Genomic DNA, 26,221 nt, shown 5'->3' on the forward strand with positions numbered 1-26,221 from the left:
AATAAAAGCTTAAATAAATCATTCTCTCTACTATTATTCTGACATTTCACATTCTGGTGATCCTAACTGACCTAAGACAGAGAATTGTTTCTAGGATTAAATGTCAGGAATTGTGAAAAACTGAGTTTAAATGTATTTGGCTAAGGTGTATGCAAACTTCCGACTTCAACTGTATGTTTACATGGCCAATGTAAGTGAAATAGATAATAAACAAAAGTGAAATAAACAATAAAAAGTGAAGAGTAAACATTAAACTCACAAAAGCTCCAAAAGAATAAAGACATTTGAAATGTCATATGTATATAAACAGTGTTGTAACGATGTACAAATTGTTAAAGTACAAAAGGGAAAATAAATCAACATAAATATGGGTTGTATTTACAATGGTGTTTGTTCTTCACTGGTTGCCCTTTTCTCGTGGCAACAGGTCACACATCTTGCTGCTGGGATTGCACATTGTGGTATTTCAACCATGGGAGTATATCAAAATGAGATTTTTTTCTAATTCTGTGTGGGTCTGTGTAATCTGATGGAAATATGTGTCTCCAATATGGTCATACATTTGGCAGGAGGTTAGGAATTACAGCTCAGTTTCCACCTTATTTTGTGGGCAGTGTGCACATAGCCTGTCTTCTCTTGAGAGCCAGGTCTGCCATGTCCATTCTCAATAGAAAGACTATGCTCACTGAGTCTGTACATAGTCAATGCTTTCCTTCATTTTGTATCAGTCACAGTGGTCAGGTATTCTGCCGCTGTGTACTCTCTGTTTAGGGCCAAATAGCATTCTAGTTTGCTCTGTTTTTTTTGTTAATTCTTTCCTATGCGTCAAGTAATTATTTTTGTTTTCTCATGATTTGGTTGGGTGTAATTGTGTTGCTGTCCTGGGGCTCGGTGGGGTCTGTTTGTGTTTGTGAACAGAGCCCCAGGACCAACTTGCTTAGGGGACCCTTCTCCAGGTTAATCTCTAGGTCAAGGCTTTGTTATGGAAGGTTTGGGAATCACTTCCTTTTAGGCAGTGGTGGAAAAAGTACCCAATTGTAATATTTGAATAAAAGCATACCTTAACAGAAAATGACTCAAGTAAAAGTAAAAGTCACCCAGTAAAATACTACTTGAGTAAAAGTCTAAAAGTATTTGATTTTAAATATACTTAAGTATCAAAAGTAAAAGTATAAATCATTTAAAATTCCTTATATTAAGCAAACCAGATGGCACCATTTTCTTGTTTTTTAATTTACGAATAGCCAGGGGCAAACTCCAACACTCATATATAATTTATAAACAAAGCATGTGTTTAGAGAGTCCGCCAGATCAGAGGCAGCCAGGATGGCCAGGGATAATTGCGTGAATTGGACCATTTTCCTGTCCTGCTAAGCATTCAAAATGTAACAAGTACTTCTGGGTGTCAGGGAATATGTATGGGATTTAAAGTACATTATTTTCTTTTGGAATATAGTGAAGTAAAAGTAAAAGTTGTAAAAAATATAAATAGTAAAGTACAGATACCCCAAAAAACTACTTAAGTAGTACTTTAAAGTATTTTTACTTAAGTACTTTACACCACTGCTTTTAGGTGGTTATAGAATTGAACAGCTCTTTTCTGGATTTTAATAATTAGCAGGTATCGGCCTAATTATGCTCTGCATGCATTATTTGGTGTTTTACGTTGTACACAGAGGATATTTTATCTGAATTCTGTATGTAGTCTCAATTAGGTGTTTTGTTCATTCTTGGTTGGTAAGTGGACCCCAGACCTCACAACCATAAAGGGCAATGGCTTCTATAACTGATTCAAGTGTTTTTAGCCAGATCCTAATTGGTATGTCTTATTTGATGTTTCTTTTGATGGCATAGAAGGCCCTTCTTGCCTTGTCTCTCAGATGGTTCACAGCTTTGTGGAAGATACCTGTGGTGCTGATATTTATTTTTATTTATTTTTATTTCACCTTTATTTAACCAGGTAGGCTAGTTGAGAACAAGTTCTCATTTGCAACTGCGACCTGGCCAAGATAAAGCATAGCAGTGTGAACAGACAACACAGAGTTACACATGGAGTAAACAATTAACAAGTCAATAACACAGTAGAAAAAAAGAGTCTATATACATTGTGTGCAAAAGGCATGAGGAGGTAGGCGAATAATTACAATTTTGCAGATTAACACTGGAGTGATAGATGATCAGATGGTCATGTACAGGTAGAGATATTGGTGTGCAAAAGAGCAGAAAAGTAAATAAATATAAACAGTATGGGGATGAGGTAGGTAAAATTGGGTGGGCTATTTACCGATAGACTATGTACAGCTGCAGCGATCGGTTAGCTGCTCAGATAGCAGATGTTTGAAGTTGGTGAGGGAGATAAAAGTCTCCAACTTCAGCGATTTTTGCAATTCGTTCCAGTCACAGGCAGCAGAGAACTGTATCAAAAGGCGGCCAAATGAGGTGTTGGCTTTAGGGATGATCAGTGACATACACCTGCTGGAGAGCGTGCTACGGGTGGGTGTTGCCATCGTGACCAGTGAACTGAGATAAGGCAGAGCTTTTACCTAGGCCGAGGTATGTATTGTTGACTTCCACTGAAGCTCCTCCCCCTGTTCGGGTGGCGCTCGGAGGTCATAGTCACCGGTCTTCTAGCTGCCACGATCCCTTTTTCTTTTCTGTTGGTTTTGTCTTGATTGTTTTCACCTGTTGCTTACTTTGGTTCATCAATAGTCTATTTAAACTTCTAGTGCCCGTCTGCTTTTGTACGGGCTTATCCTTACTGTCAGTGGTGAAGTTGCTTTTTGCCTGCGCATTTTGTTGTATGTTCTTTTCATGGGTTTTGGAGACATACTTGATTTATGGTCATTGCCTGATTGTTGGCTAGACCAAGCGAAATAAACGCATTCATTTGGAAATATTGCTCTCTGCGCCTGACTCTACACCCATCACTCCTAGAAATCTGTGACAATTGTTTTTTGTGTGCTCTACGGCAACGGTATCTAGATGGAATGTGTATTTATGGTCCTGGCAACTGGACCTTTTTTGGAACACCATTATTTTTGTATACTGAGATTTACTGTCAGGTTCCAGGTCTGATAGAATCTGTGCAGAATATCTAGGTGCTGCTGTAGGCCCTCCTTGGTTGGGGACAGAATCACCAGGTCATCAGCAAATTTGACTTCAGATTCTAGTAGGGTGAGGCCGGGTGCTGCAGACTGTCCTAGTGCCCTCGCCAAATTCGCTGATATATATGTTGCAGAGGGTGGGGCTTAAGCTGCATCCCTGTCTCACCCCACGGCCCCGTGGAAAGAAATGCTTGTGTTCTTTTGCCAATTTTAACCGCACACTTGTTGTTAGAGTACATGGATTTTATAATGTCATGTTTTTCCCCCAACACCACTTTCCATCAATTTGTATAGCAGAACCTCATGACAACTTGAGTCAAAAGCTTTTTGAAATCAACAAAGCATGAGATGATACTCTCTCTCCCTGCCCCTCCCCTCTATTGCTCGCTCTCCTTGCCACCCCACCCCTTGTTTTTACCTTCTTCATTACTCACCACAGGGTTCCTATTTCCCTTCATCTTTGAGTATTTGCAACTGATTTACTGTTGGTGAAAATACACTTTCAATACAGATACAAGTAAAACCACTGGCTGAATAAGACATGTCATTTTCTAATGGAGGATCTGCTAATTGAGATTTGCATGAGCGTAATGCCATATAAATGGTGAGGCACTAGACCGGGTAGTGCTGCTGGGGGACACCATGTTTACGCCAAGCTTTTTACTAGATCATGACCCAGAGGCTGCACTGGCAACCATAGACTGTTTTAGGTCCTTCGTCATCTTATTTGAGTATTTCCAGGGCCTTTCTGAGGGTTGACAAACCCAGGGTTGAGTAATTCCAGGGCCTTTCTGAGGATGACAAACCCAGGGTTGAGTAATTCCAGGGCCTTTCTGATGAGTAACAAACCCAGGGTTGAGTAATTCCAGGGCCTTTCTGAGGATGACAAACCCAGGGTTGAGTAATTCCAGGGCCTTTCTGAGGATGACAAACGCAGGATTGAGTAATTCCAGGGCCTTTCTGAGGATTGACAAACCCAGGGTTGAATAATTCCAGGGCCTTTATGAGGATGACAAACCCAGGTTTGAGTAATTCCAGGGCCTTTCTGAAGGATGACAAACCCAGGGTTGAGTAATTCCAGGGCCTTTCTGAGGGTTGACAAACCCAGGGTTGAGTAATTCCAGGGCCTTTCTGAGGATGACAAACCCAGGGTTGAGTAATTCCAGGGCCTTTCTGAGGATGACAAATGCAGGTTTGAGTATTTCCAGGGCCTTTCTGAGGATGACAAACCCAGGATGGAATAATTCCAGGGCCTTTATGAGGCTGGACAAACCCAGGGTTGAGTAATTCCAGGGCCTTTCTGATGAGTAACAAACCCAGGGTTGAGTAATTCCAGGGCCTTTCTGAGGATGACAAACCCAGGGTTGAGTAATTCCAGGGCCTTTCTGAGGATGACAAACGCAGGGTTGAGTAATTCCAGGGCCTTTCTGAGGATGACAAACCCAGGGTTGAGTAATTCCAGGGCCTTTCTGAGGATGACAAATGCAGGATTGAGTAATTCCAGGGCCTTTCTGAGGATTGACAAACCCAGGATGGAATAATTCCAGGGCCTTTATGAGGCTGGACAAACCCAGGGTTGAGTAATTCCAGGGCCTTTCTGATGAGTAACATACCCAGGGTTGAGTAATTCCAGGGCCTTTCTGAGGATGACAAACCCAGGCTTGAGTAATTCCAGGGCCTTTCTGAGAATGACAAACGCAGGGTTGAGTAATTCCAGGGCCTTTCTGAGGATGACAAACCCAGGCTTGAGTAATTCCAGGGCCTTTATGAGGATTGACAAACCCAGGGTTGAGTAATTCCAGGGCCTTTCTGAAGGATGACAAACCCAGGCTTGAGTAATTCCAGGGTCTTTCTGAGGATTAACAAACCCAGGATTGCATAACCCATGTTAAGTAACTTCACAGAAAGATGGATTTCACTGGATTCAATTAGGTGAAACAGATATGTCTGATATGACAGTGTAATAAGCAGTAAAAAGCATGCCAGCTGTAAATCCAAACTGTACAGAGCAAACAGGATTTGGCTTTGCAAGTCAGCTTATACATACTCTAATGCCCACGCTAGAATTGACCATGGTGTAACCTTCAACCTTCCCCTGGTATAAAGAAGTACTTACTTTGTGTGTTTAGGGAGGAAGGAGATAAGCGAAATCCAAACAAATCCTCCGCCTGAGAAAAAAAAAACAGGACATTAAAAAGCAAGTCAATGCATGGGCTTCATTATGGATAGATTTATACTAGACCTTCACTGATGCATTCCATTGTTCTGTCAACACCCACTGGGCACACACTGGTTGAATCAACAATGTTTCCACGTCATTTCAATGACGTGATTGGGGAGTAATCAGTCTGATTACAAAAAACTGTAACTGTAATCAATTACTTTACCAGCTAAAATATTCTAATCAGGTTACTTTTGAAAAACTATGATTACTTATTGGATTACTTTTGAATTCAGAAAGGATCTTCACCTTTCTGTTTTCTCAATGACATTCAAGTCCGCATTGAAAAAAAGCGAAAGTTTACGTTTGTTCCACCTGAGCAAGTCTGACCAATAGTCAGAGACCATTATGATGACACACTAATTGCGTTTGATGGATCATTTTTGTCTTTTTCTAATGCCTCTTAAGGGGAAAGTAATCCAAAAGTAACGGAAAATAATTTAACAGGTAACTGGCTACATTTTAAAAAGTAACATACCCAAACCTAAATAGGCCCTATAGTCTACCATGATATCACGAGAATGAACATCAATGCAATGCATTTTTGATTCTGCTTAGGTATTTCAGCCGGATCTCTCCCAGGCACATGGGGGGTCAAATGCATCTAAATGCAAATACAAGTGATTTGGGGGAAAAATACTAAGAGTTGCTTTGTAGTTGCTCGCAGCATGTAAATGTCTTTTTTTATATCAATAAATTATCAGGATAAGTATCTAAACTATTTCCTGTTTTTCAGAAAGCAAAAGATAAATGTTGCTTTGAGATATTAGACAGACTGTATCTTTGACAGGTTGCTTACATTATGTAGCAGCCCTGTATGTTTCTCTACCATCCATTTCCTCCAAAGCCCTTCTCTACAGAATGGCCTGCCAGACAGGAATCTAATCAATCCTATCTCTATACCTGAGTAGGTTGTAACTCCTTTGGCAACTCGTGTAAATTGGAAATACTCTGACAATAGTAGGGTATAAGAGCATGCATTGCATCACCTAACTCTCCCTTAAGAAACTATTTATTAACCCAAAAGGATGCGCTTGACTTAAATTCTGTCTGAAGGTCTCTTGTATGTGTTCAGCATACTGTTACACTGACCACATATTTCAGTTATGCAAAGTTCTGTTTCGAATTGCTATAAAACAAATCTACTTTTGACCTCTAGGACCAGTGCAGCTCAATTTATCTCCATTTGACCCAGAGCACAGTGCACTCTGGAAATGGAATATACCAGGGCTGCTCAAGTTTCATCCTCCCAGGGCAGAGAGGGCATATTTGGCCTGCATGAAGACTCTGATCCTGGCTAGCTGTTGGAGACATCCTGTTGGTCCACCTGGAAGTCATTGTGAAGATCACATTCAAATGTAAGAGGATATCAGACACCTTGTTATTGCAGTATTGACCTTTTCTATAAAGTATGCCCTGACTACGAACTGGCCATCTGTAGTAAATGTGATATTGGAATCCATAAACATCCAAGCACTAGATGGCGCCACAGTACATAAAAAGACAAAAAATGAAACTTCCATTATTTTAAAGTTGTCGGCCAGAACAAAGTGAAATATCCCTGTTGTGCCATTAAAAAAGTGTTGGGTGAAGGGCTCTGTTGTCCCTGTTTAAATGGAGACTTTGTATCAGATAAGAGCTTAAGCCACTTTCTATAAAAATGTATTTCACAGATTATTGAAAGAAAAATAGGTCTGTAATGCCACCTTAAAATGAAACATTGATGTATGATCCAAATAATCTATCAAAATACTGTCAGTTTTCTCTGTTGGATGAAAAAGTCTATCAATACTCATTTACATTGCCCTTCACCATTAAACTCAGATGACTAGTTTCAGAGGAAGCTACTGAACTCTTAGAAAAAAAGGATTTAACTGGAAAGGGTTATATATATTTTTTTTATTTCACCTTTATTTAACCAGGTAAGCTAGTTGAGAAGAAGTTCCCATTTACAACTGCAACCTGGCCAAGATAAAGCAAAGCAGTGCAACATAAACAACAACACAGAGTTACACATGGGATAAAAACACAATAGAAGAAAATAAGAAAGACTATATACAGTGTGTGCAAACGGCATGAGGAGGTAAGGCAATAAATAGGCCATAGTAGCGAAGTAATTACAATTTAGCAAATTAACACGGGAGTGATAGATGAGCAGATGATGATGTGCAAGTAGAAATACTGGTGTGCAAAAGAGCAGAAAAGTAAATAAAAACAATATGGGGATGAGGTAGGTAGATTGGGTGGGCTATTTACAGATGGACTATGTACAGCTCCAGCAATCGGTTAGCTGCTCAGATAGCTGATGTTTAAAGTTAGTGAGGGAAATATAAGTCTCCATATTGCTTGCTTCATATATGGATCCATAAAGGTCATATACAATGTGTGAACACTTTACTAATATTGAGTTGCAACCCCTTTTGCCCTCAGAACAGCCTCAATTCGTCGAAGCATGGACTCTACAAGGTGTCGAAAGCATTTCAAAAGGGATGCTGGCCCATGTTGACTCCAATGCTTCCCACAGTTGTGTAAAGTTGGCTGGATGTCATTTGGGTGGTGGACCATTGTTGATACACACTGGAAACTGTTGAGCGTGAACAACCCAGCAGCGTTGCAGTTCTTGACACCTAATACCATACCCTGTTTTGTCGTGCCCATTCATCCGCAGAATGGCACACATACACAATCCATGTCTCAATTGTCTCATGGCTTCTCATCCTTCTTTAACCTGTCTCCTCCCCTTCATCTACACCGTTTTGAAGTGGATTTAACAGGTGACATCAATAAGGGATCATAGCTTTCACCTGGATTTACCTGGTCAGTCTTGGAAAGAGTGTTCCTAATGTTTTGTGCGTTGAGTGTATAGAACCCTTTGTAGGGTTCTTCTTTACTGAACCAAAACTATTTCCATATAGAACCCTTGGGTTCCATACAGGGTTCTGTATGTAAACCAATTTTGGTTCTATATAAAACCTTAAGGGGTGCCATGTATGAAGAAAGAATTGAACTATTTTGGTTAAATCCAGAACCTTTTTTTCGAAGCATGCTGTACAAAGGTTGCTGCTCGTTCTGAACATAGCCTATATGTCAGCCTTGAATATAAGCTATATTTTTCAGTGTCACATTGGTGTTTCTTTTTCAGTGTTGTTTCAGTGATTTTCATCACATCACAATTGTAGGCCCTACTTCTATTTGTATTTATGTTTCAGTTTTGTTTAGTGCCTAAGGAGCGTAACTATTTGTCATGTGACTAAACACAGATCAAGATACATAAAAAGAAGCATTCTTCAGAGATGCAAACAAGAATTCCAATTACATGGTCACAAATAAGAACTCATTTGTATTATTGACCGGGATTTGGGAAATATCCTTATCAGATTTGATCAAACATATAAATAACATATAAATTACTTTATATTTTTGGGGGAAATCAATAACCTTTGTGACACAAAACCAGTGGGAATTGATACACAATTCATGCAAAGCACATACTGTACTATGTACTCTTTCTAAGGGTTAGATGATGTTGTTATATGATATTTAGGTGTTTTTCTATGATCTGTGAAGATAAGTAATTGAGGAGTCTCAGTATACACACGTATTCACCAGCGCTCCTGTGCTGTATTGTCTGGCATGACAGTGTGCTATTATTCTAGGCTTTGTGATGGCCTGTATTGTTTTCCAGTGGGGTCTTTTGTTGTGTTGGAGGGCTATGGTGATGCTGCAGGGGCAGGTTTGTGCTGACGATGGCCTGTAGGGATGACAGGGCCTGATATGGCCGAATGACTGGTCCAGAGAGAGTCAGCAGCAAAGCAGCTCAGAGATGGAGTAGGACCTGTGCACATACACACTCTTACACATATTCTTAATAACACCGCCTAGCTCCAACTGAAGCGCAGCCATGCAGGAATCTCCTGGCTCTATTGGTGTGGATGGAGGTTATGCCAGTAATGTGCCTGCCTTCCTCACCAAACTGTGGACCCTGGTCGAGGACCCGGACACCAACCACCTCATCTGCTGGAGTGCTGTGAGTACTTGAAGTACTGACTCTTCTGACTGGTTAAGTTGGTTAAAGAGAGTCGGAGATCTTTCATAAAGTTGACTATATTTAATGTGTTTTATATAAATGACAAGAATGAGAAGATAAGTAATGGTTAGGGGCAGTGGCAAGATAGTACTTGTCTATTACTCATAGTTCTATGTTTGACTATCAAATGAATTGAATATCATGACTGTTTATACTCGGGTGGACTGAAAAGTGGATGTGTTTAAACCTTTGGTTAACCCAAAACATGTGCCTTGCATTCATCGGCAGCATCAGATAGATCTGGAGGGTAACTGAGTAAATGTCTTCCAGTGTTGTTCCCTTTATAAACGAAGGGTATCGTATAAAAGTATGATTAGTATCGATCATATCAGTATTGTATTACACATCTTCACAGTGTAAGAAGTGGTGAATGAGACCACATACTAAGCAACCCTTTATCTTTGTTCCTGTTTGTGTTTGTGTTACTGTTATGCCCAAGACTCCACAATCTGGCTTACAGAGTCCTCAAAATGTAAGTGAGTAACCATCTTTGAGAGAATCATGACTTCATCATGTTCATTAACTGATTTTTGCTTACTGAACAAATATAGGGATTGAAATGTTGACTTTAACAACATTTTCAAAATCATGTAGCCAACCTGTTTAACACTTAAAGAATGTGCTATTGGACTATGATGAAGTGACAGAAGTCCATAAGCTTGGCATTGATTTAGTGTCTAAGACGTGTGGGTACAGTTTGCTGGTACATCGTTTTTCCCTCAACATTCATTCTAGCACATAGAATTTTTAGAACATAGAATATATATATGTTTAATGTAAGTGGCTAAGCTTCCCCTGTTCTGTTTTAATCCAGTTAGCCTGTAAAAAATTAACTAGGAGAGACACATTTCTCAGAACAGATTTTATATGGACTTATTGGTATAAAGCAAAAAATACACTTCCTACTTGATCAACCTTCACAGGATTTATAGGACTGAGCATTATATGTTTTTGACATTGATCTGGTTTCCCGGACAGCCTAGTCCTGGACTAAAAAGCCTGCTCAATGAAGAATCTCCATTGAAACTGCCTTTTGGTCCCTTTAACTTTTCTGGGAAACTGGCCCTGAATGTTGAATTGAGGTATTCAATGTCTAACCAGTGTTTCATAGAACTTAAACACAAATCCCTATTTTGATTATGTCCCTCAGACTGGGACCAGCTTCCATGTGTTCGATCAGGGCAGGTTTGCCAAAGAGGTGCTGCCAAAATACTTCAAACATAACAACATGGCCAGCTTTGTTCGTCAGCTCAACATGTGTGAGTACCTCTCCTCAGCTCTAGAGAATAGAGAAGTACCCTGTCAGATATTTAGCAGTATTTAGAAGTCTATTGTGTAGGAGTGACTTTTATATTGTTTATGTGTAGGTAGGCTATGCATTCATTTATGTATTTGAGTGTTTGTGTTTGTGTGTGTGTGTGTGTGTGTGTGTGTGTGTGTGTGTGTGTGTGTGTGTGTGTGTGTGTGTGTGTGTGTGTGTGTGTGTGTGTGTGTGTGTGTGTGTGTGTGTGTGTGTGTGTGTGTGTGTGTGTGTGTGTGTGTGCGCCGCTAACCTCTGGCCGGATGTACAGATGGCTTCAGGAAGGTGGTGAACATAGAGCAGAGTGGCCTGGTGAAGCCAGAGAGAGACGACACAGAGTTTCAGCACCTCTACTTCCTGCAAGGCCACGAACACCTGCTGGAGCACATCAAGAGGAAGGTGAGACAGAAACCAAGGAAATAAAACTCACACACACCAACAAAGTACACATAGTGAGACCTCTGTGTCTGTTTGTCTGTGTGTTTAGGTCTCCATCGTGAAGAGTGAGGAGACCAAAGTACGGCAGGAGGACTTGAGTAAGCTGCTGTATGAGGTGCAGGTGCTGCGCAGTCAACAAGAGAACATGGAGTGTCAGATGCAAGACATGAAACAGTAAGTAGCAATATGTGCGGGTACATGGCATCAATCATAATTACATCAACAATTTGCTAAATTAATACAATTACTATAATCAGTACTGTAGTTGGTTTAATGCTATAAAAAATGTGGTTTAAGGCCACTGAACTGGGACAAAACATATTACTAACCATACTAAGCCATACTGTATGTAACAGACTCATAGTCCATCCTCAGTAGCCCATGCATTGTCCCTGGACTCATTATATGTTCCAATGGTTTGGTCTATTGTCTACATTGGTTTAAGAGAACATTCAGCTGCTCACCTGACTGTTGCGCCCTATAATAGCATCAGGTGTGCTTGTCAGGTGGTGCATGTGTCAGGTAGTAGAAAAGGTAGTCTTGTCACGTGTCTCTATCTGATCTGGAATCAGTGGTGTGGTGAGCCCTCAGATAGGACACATCAGGCTGAAATCAGAGCATCGCCCAGTAATCACACATATAGATCACACATGTGTGGGACGTGCGGGGTGATGAGTGAAGGGGTGATAGTAAACTGGTGAATGTCACAGTGGTCTGTCTTACTCCTCCAGGCAGAATGAGGTGCTGTGGAGAGAGGTGGTCTCACTGAGACAGAACCACACCCAGCAGCAGAAAGTCATGAACAAGGTGAGAAATTCTCAGTTAACATGACTATGCAGTGTGTGTGAATTAGAGAGAGAGGAAAAGAGAGGGAGAATGGGGAGTCAGAGTGTGTTACTTTGGTGCTGAATCATTCTCTGTTTTTTGCTCCTTTATAGCTGATTCAGTTCCTTTTCAGCCAGATGCAGTCAAACACAACAAGCACTGTAGGAATGAAGAGAAAGCTGTGAGTACACTGCCTCGCTTTGTTGTGCCTGCACACACACACACACACACACACACACACACACACACACACACACACACACACACACACACACACACACAAAGACTAAGATTCACAATACATGCACTCAAAACACACACACATACACACTTGTATGTACATACACTTGTTAACACACCATACTAACAAATCGACAATAGTAACACAAACACAGCAGTGGGAATGGCCAACTCAGCTGTATGTGGTCAGCTGATGCGCAACACAATCCCAGCTTGGATGAATGGAGCTGAATGCTGAATCAGACCTACTGAGCCCTAAGCCCCTCACACACACACACGCACACACACAATCACTCACCCATCCCTCCCATCCTCTCACACCCACACCACCCCACTGAACCAGGGCGCATGACCCTCTACCCTCTATTGGAAATGCACCATCAGCGTGTGTGACCCGTGTGAACAAATCGGTCAAAGTCAAAGAACAAGGGACAGTGACATAAAAGACTCATATTTTCCATCATTTCATCTGTCACATCCATACTGCCAGAAGACTTAGAACTGACATCCATTTAACTGGACATTTTCATATCTGTTTATACCGTTTCCAATAACATTCATAACACTGTGCCATAGCTGGCTTCTACAATGCAATTTATGCTGTTGGTGGTTAGTAATGGAACACTCTTAGAAAAAAGGATTTCAAAGGGGTTATTCGGCTGTCCCCATGGGCCAGTGGTCACCAACCGTTCGATCGCGATCTCCAAGGCATTTCTAGTCGATCGCCAAACATTTCTGTAAAAAAAAACAACGATAAAGTATTGTGTTCCCATTTTTTTATTAGTCTCGTGCTGTTGGTGGTAGGTGCAGCCAATTCAGCTGTCCTGCGCGCCGGATAGGGAAACTGTTGCCATTTTATGTGCCTGAAGGTACAAACTCTGCCTTCCCGTTGGGCCTGGAGAGGAAATCAAGTGCACTATGCCAAAGGTGGCCAATCAGATTGCTCAGATGACCGAGTCTGCAGTGACGTAGCAGGCATGAAAATAAAGCTTCAGCAATATTGGTACTTTGAGATTTCAAAACGTTTAAAACCATGAATAGAGAGAGACTGTCAACAAATACAGCAAAGAGCTGCTGTTTTTATGAGTGAGTTCATGTTTAAGTTCTCACTCAGCACTGTCAACACTTTGCATCAAACACTTTCATAACCCATAAAATGCGCGTTCCTCCTATTTCCACTCAGCGCTGCAACAAGCAGTGCAGCAGTAATGAATAAGCAGGAAAGTGTATAGATAGGCTTGCGTTGTTATTATTATTAGCGGGTTGGGTCTTTTTTAATGTCGAGGAATATTTCACTTTCTCTGTTCATATGAGTAACAACATTAATTTGTGCATGAAGCAGAAATAATGCGGTGCGAATCGAGTTTCGCCATCAGCTGGAAGACGGTGTCCCTTTTTGGTCAGTGTGCAGGAAAGGGAGAGCAGAGGGATGTTGAGAGACGGACCCTCAGTCTGCTGCTCTCTCCCTCCACAGAGACTGACCATCAGATTCAGGCACCATCAGCCCATTAAAATAAAAAGCAAATTATTTAAATGTATGCTCACTCAGCTGTGCCTCACAAGTAATACAACAGTGGATCTATTACCGTTGTGATCATATAGCCTACCTCAAATTTTGAAATATATATATTTAAATGTCCCGAACAACAATGCATTAGCAGGTACATTCAAGCAAAGCCAGTATGCGGTGATAATGTATTGGGCCTATAGCTTACTGCACAAACCACATTACTACAGTACTGTTTTTAATTGGTTAATGTTGCATAGGCTTACATTTTTTAAGTCATGTTAATACAAAATCAGAGCGGTAGATCTCGTCAATTTTGACTCAGAAAGTGATCTTGACCCAGAAAAGGTTGATGACCACTGCCATAGGATAACCCCTTCTGGAACCAAAAGGGTTCTACCCAGAACCAAAAAGGGTTCTTCAAAGGGTTCTCCTATGGGGACAGCCAAAGAACCCTTCTAGGTTCTAGAGAGCACCTTTTTAGATATATTACTGATAGAGATATTACATTATGTGCACACTGCCTTTGTAAAATAAAAACAGCAGTGGTTGATATAAGATGAATAAAAGAACATGATCAGAAAAGTCAATGACATAATGTAATTTATAACTTTTCTCTGTTGTCAAAAAGCAAGTGGGTTTTTCAGTGTTTTAAGGCCTACATGTTCGATACAAGCGTAGCTTTATTAAAAATGTAGTTTCTCAAAACTACCACTGTTGCGTTTATGCACTGAAGGTAGGTGAGGAGTAAAACGCAGGAGAGCAGAGATGTCAGTGTAGCGTATATTTTAATAAGGGCAAGTCCAAAAACACGGTACAGTACAATACCCCAAATCAATGGGAAGTAACAGGACTCCCGTAAGGAGAGTCACCTTACACCTTACACAACGCACCTTACTATAATAACCACCTGTGAAATACACTGAGGAAAGCCTCCACAAGCAACAAGAAAATAATCCCGCACAAACCTAAGCAAGAAACAGGGGTAAATATACACACAAATACAAAACAAACTGAAAAGGAAACATGGATTGGGGATGGCTAGTAGGCCGGCGACGCCGACCGCCGAGCCCCGTCCGAACAGGGAGAGGAACCACCTTCGGTGGAATTCGTGACAACCACTGCTTTCTCGACTCACCCTTCCAATCCATCAGAAGGGTTACAGTTATTTCCCCTTATCCTCGGCTCTCATTCAGTAAGGCTATGCAGACAAAGCTGTCTATGGCTCTCAGTCTATAAATTATGAGTTAACAGTTCCAAGGCATTTCATTGCAGAAGTGAAGAGAGTACTTCCATTGATTCACTATTGATTTCTCTATATTCCCCATCATGGTGATGCTTGGCCCTCCTAGTCCCCTTATGTTGGACGATGGCTCAACCACGCCCTCAGCCTCCAAGTTCAGCCATAACCACCAAATGGAGCCCCTGCATGAACCGTTCTATATCCAGTCGGTATGAACCCACTCTACCTTTTACCATTACACTATTTTTACAAAGTATGGTGCTAGATGTATTGTGTTTATAGTTTCCAGCATTGGGACATCATGACTATCATATAAAACATGCTATATTTTTAACTGCATAGTGTCTGTCAGGCTATGAGCTTCACAAACCTTTAATTCAACTATTTTACTGTTCCTTCTCCACAGCCATCCACAGAAACAGCCTCTTGCTCCAATAGTGCAATGACAGGAGGACCAATCATATCAGACGTTACTGAAATGTCACAACCCAGCAACATGCAAATGCAAACAGATGAGACAAGGTACGTGTCAAAGAACAAAAGCAAAGACACATTTTATCTTGTAGTGGCTTCCAAAGCATCAAAATCTAGTATGTAGTTGAGATTGGAAGACATCTGTTGTTGAGAAGCCTTTTTCAGCAGTACTGATATAAACCTCTGCTATTTTCAACCAAGATCTCAGCGATCACTGCCTCATTGCCTGCATCCGTAACGGGTCTGCGGTCAAACACCGCCCCTCATCACTGTCAAACGCTCCCTAAAACACTTCAGCGAGCAGGACTTCCTAATCGACCTGGCCCAGGTATCCTGGAAGGATATTGACCTCATCCCGTCAGTAGAGGATGCCTGGTCATTCTTTAAAAGTGCCTTGCTCACCATCTTAAATAAGCATGCCCCTTTCAAAAAAAATTGAACCAGGAACAGATATAGCTCTTGGTTCTCTCCAGACTTAACTGCCCTTGACCAGCACAAAAACATCATGTGGCGTTCTGCATTAGCATCGAATAGCCCCTGTGATATGCAACTTTTCAGGGAAGTTAGTAACCAATATACACAGGCAGTTAGGAAAACTAAGGCTACCTTTTTCAAACAGAAATTTGCATCCTGTAGCACAAGCTCAAGAAAGTTCTGGGACACTGTAAAGTCCATGGAGAATAAGAGCACCTCCTCCCAGCTGCCTACTGCACTGAGGCTAGGAAACACTGTCACCGGCTGATAAATCCACTATAATTGAGAATTTCAAGAAGCATTATTCTATTGCTGGCCATGCTTTCCACCAGGCTACCCCTACCCCGGTCAACAGCACTGCACCCCCCACAGCAACTCGCCCAAGCCTCCCCCATTTCTCCTTCACCCAAATCCAGATAGCTGATGTTCTTAAAGAACTGCAAAACCTGGACCCCTACAAATCAGCCGGGCTAGACAATCTGGACCCTCTCTTTTAAAAATTATCTGCCAAAATTGTTGCAACCCCTATTACTAGACTGTTCAACCTCTCTTTCGTATCGTCTGAGATTCCCAAAGAATGGAAAGATGCCGCGGTCATGCCCCTCTTCAAAGGGGGAGACACTCTAGACCCAAATTGCTCTATCCTACCCTGCCTTTCCAAGATCTTCGAAAGCCAAGTCAACAAACAGATTAACAACCATTTCGAACTCCACCATACCTTCTCTGCTATGCAATCTGGTTTCAGAGCTGGTCTCAGAGCTGGTCATGGGTGCACTTAGCCACGCTCAAGGTCCAAAACGACATCATAACCCCCATCGATAAGAGACGTTACTGTGCAGCCGTATTCATCGACCTGGCCAAGGCTTTCGACTCTGTCAATCACCACATTCTTATTGGCAGACTCGACAGCCTTGGATTCTCAAATGATTGCCTCGCCTGGTTCACAAACTACTTCTTTGATAGAGTTCAGTGTGTCAAATCGGAGGGCCTGTTGTCCGGACCTCTGGCAGTCTCTATGGGGGTGCCACAGGGTTAAATTCTCGGGCCGACTCTCTTCTCTGGATAACATCAATGATGTTGCACTCACTGCTGGTGATTCTCTGATCCTCCTCTACACAGACGACACCATTCTGTATACTTCTGGCCCTTCTTTGGACACTGTGTTAACTAACCTCCAGACAAGCGTCAATCCCATACAACTCTCCTTCTGTGGACTCCAACTGCTCTTAAATGCAAGTAAAACTAAATGCATGCTATTCAACCGATCACTGCTCTGCACCTGCCCGCCCGTCCAGCATCACTACTCTGGACAGCTCTGACTTAGAATACGTGGACAACTACAAATACCTAGGTGTCTGGTTAGACTGTAAACTCTCCTTCCAGGCTCACATTAAGCATCTCCAATCCAAAGTTAAATCTAGAATCAGCTTCCTATATCGCAACAAATCATCCTTCACTCATGCTGCCAAACATACCCTTGTAAAACTGACTATCCTACCGATCCTCGACTTCGGTGATGTCATCTATAAAATAACCTCCAACACTCTACTCAACAAATTGGATGCAGTCTATCACAGTGCCATCCGTTTTGTCACCAAAGCCCCATATACTACCCACCACTGCGACCTGTACTCTCTTGTTGGCTGGCCATCGCTTCATACTCATCGCCAAACCCACTGGCTCCAGGTCATCTACAAGTCGCTGCTAGGTAAAGCCTCGCCTTATCTCAGCTCACGGGTCACCATAGCAGCACCCACCCGTAGCACGCACTCCAGCGGGTATATCTCACTGATCACCCCCAAAGCCAATTCCTCCTTTGGCCGCCTTCCAGTTCTCTGCTGCCAATGACTGGAACAAACTGCAAAAATCACTGAAGCTGGAGACCCATATCTCCCTCACTAGCTTTAAGCACCAGCTGTCAGAGCAGCCCACAGATCACTGCACCTGTACATAGCCCATCTGTAAACAGCCCATCCAACTACCTCATCCCCATACTGTATTTATTTATTTTATCTTGCTCCTTTGCACCCCAGTATCTCTACTTGCACGTTCATCTTCTGCACATCTACCATTCCAGTGTCTAATTGCTATATGGTAATTACTTCACCACCATGGCCTATTTATTGCCTTACCTCCCTCATCTTACCTCATTTACACTCACAGTATATAGATGTTTATTTTTTCTACTGTATGTTTGTTTATTCCATGTGTAACTCTGTGTTGTTGTATGTGTCGAACTGCTGTGCTTTATCTTGGCCAGGTCGCAGTTGTAAATGAGAACTTGTTCTCAACTAGCCTATCTGTTTAAATAAAGGTGAAATAAATCAAATAAAAAAGAACATAAGGCTGCTGTGTTTCTGTGCCCACACAGGGATAAGTGTATGATGCTGATCAAAGAGGAGCCAGGGAGCCCAGGGGTGCGAGGCCGGGGGGAGGGGGTCCCACTGGGCTCCTGTGATGTGTGTTCTGAACCCCCCGTCCTCCCTGTTGCCATGGTACAATCCGTCCTGGAGGGCCGAGGGTCTGGAGCAGACAGGAGGCTCAAGAGACCTGCTCTGGAGAGGTAGAGACAGACACGCGAACAAACAAACAAACATGTCCATCAGTTTTCCAAGCTCAATAATATGTTTTACATATGTTTTTTATTATTACATATGAATGTATTGTTTTCCAGTGAAGCCCTAGTAGTGTGACATGATGATATGTGTTGTAGGCCTGAGGTACCTGATGCTGAAGAGAATGTGGACATGAGTCTGGAGGACCTGCAGCTTCTCCTGAGGACCCACCAGCAGAGTGTGGAGCCCACCACTGCTGTCATGGATGTGAGTAATACCCTCCAAAACTTGGCAGACACAGAGTTTGTTCCAGAAACTGTGTCACAAATGCATGGGACACAAAATGACTGCAGGAACAGATATACTACCTTTGAATATCTCTAGTTTCTCTTCACTAGGTAGGAGTGAGTCAGACAGTGCTCACAGCAGCTCAGATTGATATGATGCTGTTCTGTCTTTACAGCCATTCAATTTCAACCTGCCCTTGAGTGAGTGGAACTTTACTGATATGGATTCCAACCTGAAATCAGTGAGTAGAATGTGTTTATGGTGTTTGAATTAGCTCTGCATATATTGTCTTAAAGTCTAGTTATATTAAGTAAAATCAACCCACCAGTAAAGTCAGTGCAAGTTGTCAGTTACTTGTCAGCCATACATTTCTATGGCTTTAGTCAGACAAGGACAGGTAATGGTCGAAAAATGTGTCAACAATATGCCTTCTTACTTATTGGGTAGATTAATCAGTGTGTGCTATGCAGGTAGCATCTCTGAAGTTGATTGAAAGTACTGGTCAGTGTTATCTTCAGGTGTATCCCACTCTGCTGTGTTCCAGTACATGTTTCAGAGCCAGGAGGCAGAGGCTTACCCCAACGCTGGTTGTGAGGAACAATGATGGCTTGACAGATCCGCTGGCACATGCTTGTCCTGACAAAGGCAGGTAAAGTATATATATGGCACACACTCAGCTACATCATTAATTTCATCAGATGGCTCATTCATCACAAAACCCACTAATATTGCCAATTATGTTAATGATTTTTTCATTGGCAAGATTAGTAAACTTAGTGATGACATGCCAGCAACAAATGCTGACTACACATCCAAGTATAACTGATCAAATTATGAAAGACAAACATTGGAATTCCTTAAAGTGAGTGTGGAAGATGTCGAAAAATTATTGTTGTCTATGAACAATGACATGCCACCGAGGTCTGACAACTTGGATGGAAAATTACTGATGATAATAGCAGACGATATTGCCACTCCTATTTGCCATAAAGTGTGTGTAATTCTGTTACAAAAGTATAGTAAAAGCCCCCTTTACTGGCTCAAATAGCTGACCAATTAGCCTTTCACCAACCTTTAGTAAACTTTTAGAATTTTTTTAACAGATACAATGATATTTTACTGTAAACCAATCGACAACATACTTTCAGCACGCTTATATGGAAGGACATTCAACAAGCAGAGCACTTACACAAATGACTGATGATTGGCCCGAGAGAAATTGATGATAAAAAGATTGTGGGAAATATTTTGTTAGACTTTAGTGTGACTTTTGACATTATCGATCCTAGTCTGCTGATGGAAAAACATATGTGTTATGGCTTTACACCCCCTGCTATATTATGGATAAAGAGTTACCTGTCTAACAGAACATGGAGGGTTTTCTTTAATGGAAGCCTCTCCAACATTCCCCAGGGCAGCTGTCTAGGTCCCTTACTTTTAAAATTCTTTAATAATGACATGCCAGTAAAGTAAGGCTAGTAGAGTAAAGCCAGTGTGTCTATGTATGCGGTTGACTCAACACTATACACGTCAGCTACTACAGCGACTGAAATCACTGCAACAATTAAGAAAGAGCTGCAGTTATTTTCAGAATGGGTGGCAAGGAATAAGTTTGTCCTAAATATTTCCAAAACTAAAAGCATTGTATTTGGGACAAATCATTCACTAAACCCTACACCTCAACTAAATCTTTGAATAAATAATGGGCAAATTGAGCAAGTTGAGGTGACTAAACTGCTTAGAGTAACCCTGGATTGTAAACTGTCATGGTCAAAGTCTGTCCATAAGAAAGCGCTGCTTTGCCTTTTTAACAGTACTATTAACCAGGCAGGTCCTACAGGCCCTAGTTTTGTCGCACCTGGACTACTGTTCAGTAGTGTGGTCAGGTGCCACAAAGAGGAACCTCAGGAAATTACAATTGGCTCAGAACATGTACACGGCGAGATAACATTAATAATATCCATGTTAATCTCTCATGGCTCAAAGTGGAGAAGAGATTGACTTCATCACTACTGAATGCAGCGAGGTGGTCTGTTTAAACTACTAGCACACAGCTCAGACACCCATTCATACCGCACAAGACATGCCACCAAAGGTCTCTTCACAATCCCCAAGTCAAGAACAGGCATAAGGTACTACATAGAGCCATGGCTCCATGGAACTCTATTCCACATCAGGTAACAGATGCAAGCAGTAGAATATGATTTTTAGAAAAATATAAAAATACATCTTATGGATCAGTGGCGACTGTGAAGAGACACACACAAAGGCACAGACACACATTCACATGATAAGACATGCACACTACACACACGTGGACATGGATTTTGTATTGTAGGTATGTGATAGTGGAGTAGTGGACTGAGGGAACACACTTAATGTGTTGTGAAAAGTGTTATGAAATGTAATGTCATGTGATATTTTAAATTGTAGATAACTGCCTTAATGTTGCTGGACCCCAGAAAGAGTAGCTGCTGCCTTGGCAACAGCTGATGGGGATCCTTAATAAATGCAAAGACAAATACACACAGCCATATCTCTTACTGGATTTGTGCATAGTTGAATGACGATTCTATGGACAGCTCAGTTTGTGTGTAATAATAACAGCAAATATTGACTTTTCTTTCTTTTGCATGTCCTTTTCAGGCCAGAAAACAAGACATTCCTCAAGGCTCTCAGATTGGTTCCATCCCCTGTCATCATGTCTTAGATCCAGCCTACCTGACCCAATGTGAGCAGAGCAGGAGGGGTTCTTGTCACTCAGAGCTCTGTGGGCCTATCTTCCATCCACTAGGATGTCCGTTCTGGGGAGTTTTCTTCAGAAGCACTGTATAGCTTTTCAGAGAACCAGAGTTGAATCTATTTGGAATTATTCAGACTTCTTTCACTGATGTTCAACAGTTTTACTGGTGGGGACCCTGGCAGTTGTCACTTAAAAGGCTGACCGCAGGACATCCTAACACAAGCAATGGCTTCTCTCCTAAAGCTGGACTGATCTACAGTCAGAGAGGGATCTCAATTCATAACAGACCAACCGACCAGTTGACATTTCAAGGATCAATTCCGAGTACAAAAGTGGAGTTTGGAGTATAACCGGCACTATTACGAAGTTCCAATATTCTCTGCCATCGTGCCAGCGGTAGTATGAAAAGTTGCATTATACCACAGTGGCCCTGGTTTGTAAGCACTTTAGTCTGTGTGAGAGTTTCTGCTTGTGGAGCTGTTTTTTTTCCTAAATAGCGTATTTGGTTCTATAAAAATATTCTCATGGCAAATACTATATTTGTATTTAAAAATTATATTCATAAGATAACAGAAATAGTGTTAATTCTCTTCTGTATGTTTTAATGTGAGAAGTCTAGGAAATATTTGATGATAGACTTCCCATTTGAAAAAACAATGAAGACACCATACCTTGCTTTTTTGCACAATTTGTATCAGTATTTATTCTTAATCACAATCTATATATTTCTCTTGAAACACTCAGTGCTTTTCCTGTGCACAAGAGTAACTTTGATTTTCATCAAGTTGTCTATGATGACTACTAGGCTGTGTATAATATAATGCATACATTAGTAAAATTAGAACAATAGGTAGATGATCCAACTTCATCTGAACTCGCTAAACAGAGAGGATAAGATCAACATGTAGACTCGCTAAACAGAGAGGATAAGATCAACATGTAGACCTGCTAAACAGTGAGGTTAAGATCAACATGTAGACCTGCTAAACAGAGAGGATAAGATCAGCATGTAGACTCGCTAAACAGAGAGGATAAGATCAACATGTAGACCTGCTAAACAGTGAGGATAAGATCAACATGTAGACCTGCTAAACAGAGAGGATAAGATCAGCATGTAGACTCGCTAAACAGAGAGGATAAGATCAACATGTAGACCTGCTAAACAGAGAGGATAAGATCAACATGTAGACTCGCTAAACAGAGAGGATTAGATCAATATGTAGACTCGCTAAACAGAGAGGATAAGATCAACATGTAGACTCGCTAAACAGAGAGGATTAGATCAACATGTAGACCTGCTAAACAGAGAGGATAAGATCAACATGTAGACTCGCTAAACAGAGAGGATTAGATCAACATGTAGACCTGCTAAACAGAGAGGATAAGATTAACATGTAGACTCGCTAAACAGAGAGGATAAGATCAACATGTAGACTCGCTAAACAGAGAGGATTAGATCAACATGTAGACTCGCTAAACAGAGAGGATAAGATCAACATGTAGACTCGCTAAACAGAGAGGATAAGATCAACATGTAGACTCGCTAAACAGAGAGGATAAGATCAACATGTCGACTCGCTAAACAGAGAGGATAAGATCAACATGTCGACTCGCTAAACAGAGAGGATAAGATCAACATGTAGACTCGCTAAACAGGGAGGAAGGAGATGTTCTAGTGTCACTAAATCCGTGTCCATCTATTTAAGTGACTTTATTCTTCCATCCATCTAGCTTTCTACCACATCCCTCTTTTAAACTTTTCTGACTAGTATAAGATGAATTATTATAGATAAACATTCTGTCCTTCCATTGATTTTAGTGGTGGTTAAGGGGAAAGTAAGGTTTGATTTCAGGACAGACGAAGAGCCTCTCTAGAGCCTCCATTTGTTTCAGAGACAGGCCAAATCCCACATTGGGATTATATCGATTTTATTCAAACTTCAGAGGGTGCGTTCATGGAATGATGATGTAGGAGATGGGAAATAACCCCCACCCTCTTTCTCAATGATCTGAGCAGGTTCATATGATTTTGTTAGACATCAAACTGGTCGGACACATCAATGGAAGACACAAATTGCTTTAAAATGTCACCTGCATCAAGAACTGTCTACCAATGTGTGAACTTCACACATTACCCAAATGCTAAAACAAAAAAAAGATCAGTAGACCTGGCCGCCTAACAGCTGTTGTCACACCACAATTTGAGTGTTTTTCAAAACCTTGTAAAAACCTTGTTTGTTGGAGGCAGCTGCTGACATATTCCAATATTCCTGAAATAATACGGGATTTCTTGGAATCCATTAGAATCGGAAGAAACATCAATGCACTGCCTTTGACTGTGGAGGACACATCCACATGGAAAACAGCCCAGGTCTTGCCAATCTTCCTTTTGAACTGATAATACTATACTGTGCAATATTACAGTTGTGAGAATTCACAAGGGTGCAATACATCAATGACCATTGGAATGTAGAAAGTAACTGTGTCATAGGCTGCATCATGGTAAGTAGCACCTGTAGCTATAACTACAAGAGGAACATATATGGTGGTGTATAAATGAAATTGCACTAAGAATGATCTTTGTACTAGATTTAGCAGTATTCATTTATAATATTTTTTTATCAGTGTTTTCTTTATTACTGAAATATGAGTGTTTCTCTGATTTGCTAGGAGTGATACTTTCATTCAATTGCTATTGTATATATTATTTTTTTATTCATTTGCACTGGTAAAGATCGGATGTTTGAAATATACATAATGGTTGTCAGGATTGCAGACTTATCAACATATGTTTGTTTTTTGAGGAATCATCTGCTGTAACAAAATAAATCCATGGTCATAATGCATTGTTGTCTATGGCTTTGCAATGGCATTGTTGTATATGGGTAGAACTGGACAAAAGTCACAATGAAACAAAACATTTATTCTATGTATGCAATGACAATGCAAATTGTAAAAAATAAAATAAAAGTTAGCATTGTACAAGCGCTCTTGTTTGCATGTGGGAAAGAGGGGGGGGTGGAGTATTTAACTAAAAAGAGGCCTATCATCAAATTATCGTATTTAGGGCCTCCCGGGTGGCGCAGTGGTTAAGGGCACTGTACTGCAGCGCCAGCTGTGCCACCAGAGACCCTGGGTTCGTGCAAAGGCTCTGTCGCAACCGGCCGCGACCGGGAGGTCCATGGGACGACGCACAAATGGCCTAGCGTCGTCTGGGTTAGGGAGGGCTTGGCCGGTAGGGATATCCTTGTCTCATCGCGCACCAACGACTCCTGTGGCGGGCCGGGCGCAGTGCACGCAAACCAAGGTTGCCAGGTGCACGGTGTTTCCTCCGACACATTGGTGCGGCTGGCTTCTGGGTTGGATGCGCGCTGTGTTAAGAAGCAGTGCGGCTTGGTTGGGCTGTGTATCGGAGGACGCATGACTTTCAACCTTCGTCTCTCCCGAGCCTGTACGGGAGTTGTAGCGATGAGACAAGATAGTAGCTACTATAAAACAATTGGATACCACGAAATTGGGGAGAAAAAGGGGTTAAAAAAAAAATATTTAAAAAATTGCGGCCCAAATAAATGCTTCACAGAGTTCAAGTAACAGACACATCTCATCACCAACTGTTCAGAGGAGACTGCGTAAATCAGGCCTTCATGGTTGAATTGCTGCAAAGAATCCACTACTACAGGACACCAATGAGAAGAAGAGACTTGCTTGGGCCAAGAAACATGAGCAATGGACATTAGACCGGGGGAAATCTGCCCTTTGGTCTGGTGAGTCCAAAATTAAGATTTTTGGTTCCAACCACGTGTCTTTGTGAGACACAGAGTACGTGAACGGATGATCTCCGCATGTGTGGTTCCCACTGTGAAATATGCAGGAAGAGGTGTGATGGTGTGGAGGTGCCTCACACTGTCAGTGATTTATTTAGAATTCAAGGCACACAGTACCATGGCTGCCACAGCATTCTGCAGCGATACGCCATCCCATCTGGTTTGCGCTTAATGGGACTATCATTTGTTTTTCAACATACCTTTAGGCTGTGTATTGGCTATTTTAGCAAGAAGGAGAGAGACGGAGTGCTGCATCAGATGACCTGGCCTCCACAATCACCCAACCTCAACCCAATTGAGATGGTTTGGCATGAGTTGGACCACAGAGTGAAGGAAAAGCAGCCAACAAGTGCTCAGTATATGTGGAAACTCCTTCAAGACTGTTGGAAAAGCATTTCAGGTGAAGCTGGTTGAGAGAATGCCAAGAGTGTGCAAAGCTGTCATCAAGGCAAAGGGTGGCTACATTAAGAATCTCAAATATAAAATATATTTGGATTTGTTTAACACCTTTTGGTTACTACATGATTCCATATGCATTATTTCATAGTTAAATCTAGAATCGGCTTCCTATATCACAACAAAGCATCCTTCGCTCATGCTGCCGAACATACTCTCGTAAAACTGACCATGCTACCGTCATCTATAAAATTGCTTCCAACACTCTAATCAACAAATTGGATGCAGTCTATCACAGTGCCATCCGTTTTGTCACCAAAGCCCCATATACTACCAACCACTGCGACCTGTACGCTCTCGTTGGTTGGCCCTCGCTTCATACTCGTCGCCAAACCCACTGGCTACAGGTCATCTACAAGTCTCTGCTAGGTAAAGCCCCACCTTACTGGTCACCATAGCAGCACCCACACGTAGCACACGCTCCAGCAGGTATATCTCACTG

At 41.6% G+C, this 26,221-nt stretch overlaps 1 protein-coding gene across 1 annotated transcript; it reads left to right on the forward strand.

Annotated features, from left to right (window-relative positions):
• Positions 1 to 9,147: 9,147 nt before the first annotated feature.
• LOC109888653 (heat shock factor protein 1-like) lies at positions 9,148 to 24,475 on the forward strand. The gene is made up of 14 exons (XM_031822733.1): positions 9,148 to 9,352; positions 9,852 to 9,884; positions 10,563 to 10,671; positions 10,984 to 11,111; positions 11,200 to 11,324; positions 11,882 to 11,957; positions 12,089 to 12,156; positions 15,075 to 15,174; positions 15,372 to 15,487; positions 18,285 to 18,476; positions 18,627 to 18,735; positions 18,932 to 18,997; positions 19,301 to 19,405; positions 21,403 to 24,475. The coding sequence occupies exons 1-13, from the start codon at positions 9,227 to 9,229 to the stop codon at positions 19,358 to 19,360; spliced, it is 1,308 nt and encodes a 435-aa protein (XP_031678593.1). The 5' UTR covers positions 9,148 to 9,226; the 3' UTR covers positions 19,361 to 19,405; positions 21,403 to 24,475.
• Positions 24,476 to 26,221: the final 1,746 nt, after the last annotated feature.

This window comes from Oncorhynchus kisutch, linkage group LG4 (assembly GCF_002021735.2).
Source record: "Oncorhynchus kisutch isolate 150728-3 linkage group LG4, Okis_V2, whole genome shotgun sequence".
Taxonomy (NCBI): Eukaryota; Metazoa; Chordata; class Actinopteri; order Salmoniformes; family Salmonidae; genus Oncorhynchus; species Oncorhynchus kisutch.

Bases quoted from the DNA above. Each gene is read 5' to 3' on its own strand.
- LOC109888653 (XM_031822733.1), top strand. From the start codon at position 9,227: ATGCAGGAATCTCCTGGCTCTATTGGTGTGGATGGAGGTTATGCCAGT. The intron at 9,885-10,562 runs GTAAGTGAGTAA...TATGTCCCTCAG, and splicing joins GCTTACAGAGTCCTCAAAAT to ACTGGGACCAGCTTCCATGT. The intron at 11,112-11,199 runs GTGAGACAGAAA...CTGTGTGTTTAG, and splicing joins TGGAGCACATCAAGAGGAAG to GTCTCCATCGTGAAGAGTGA.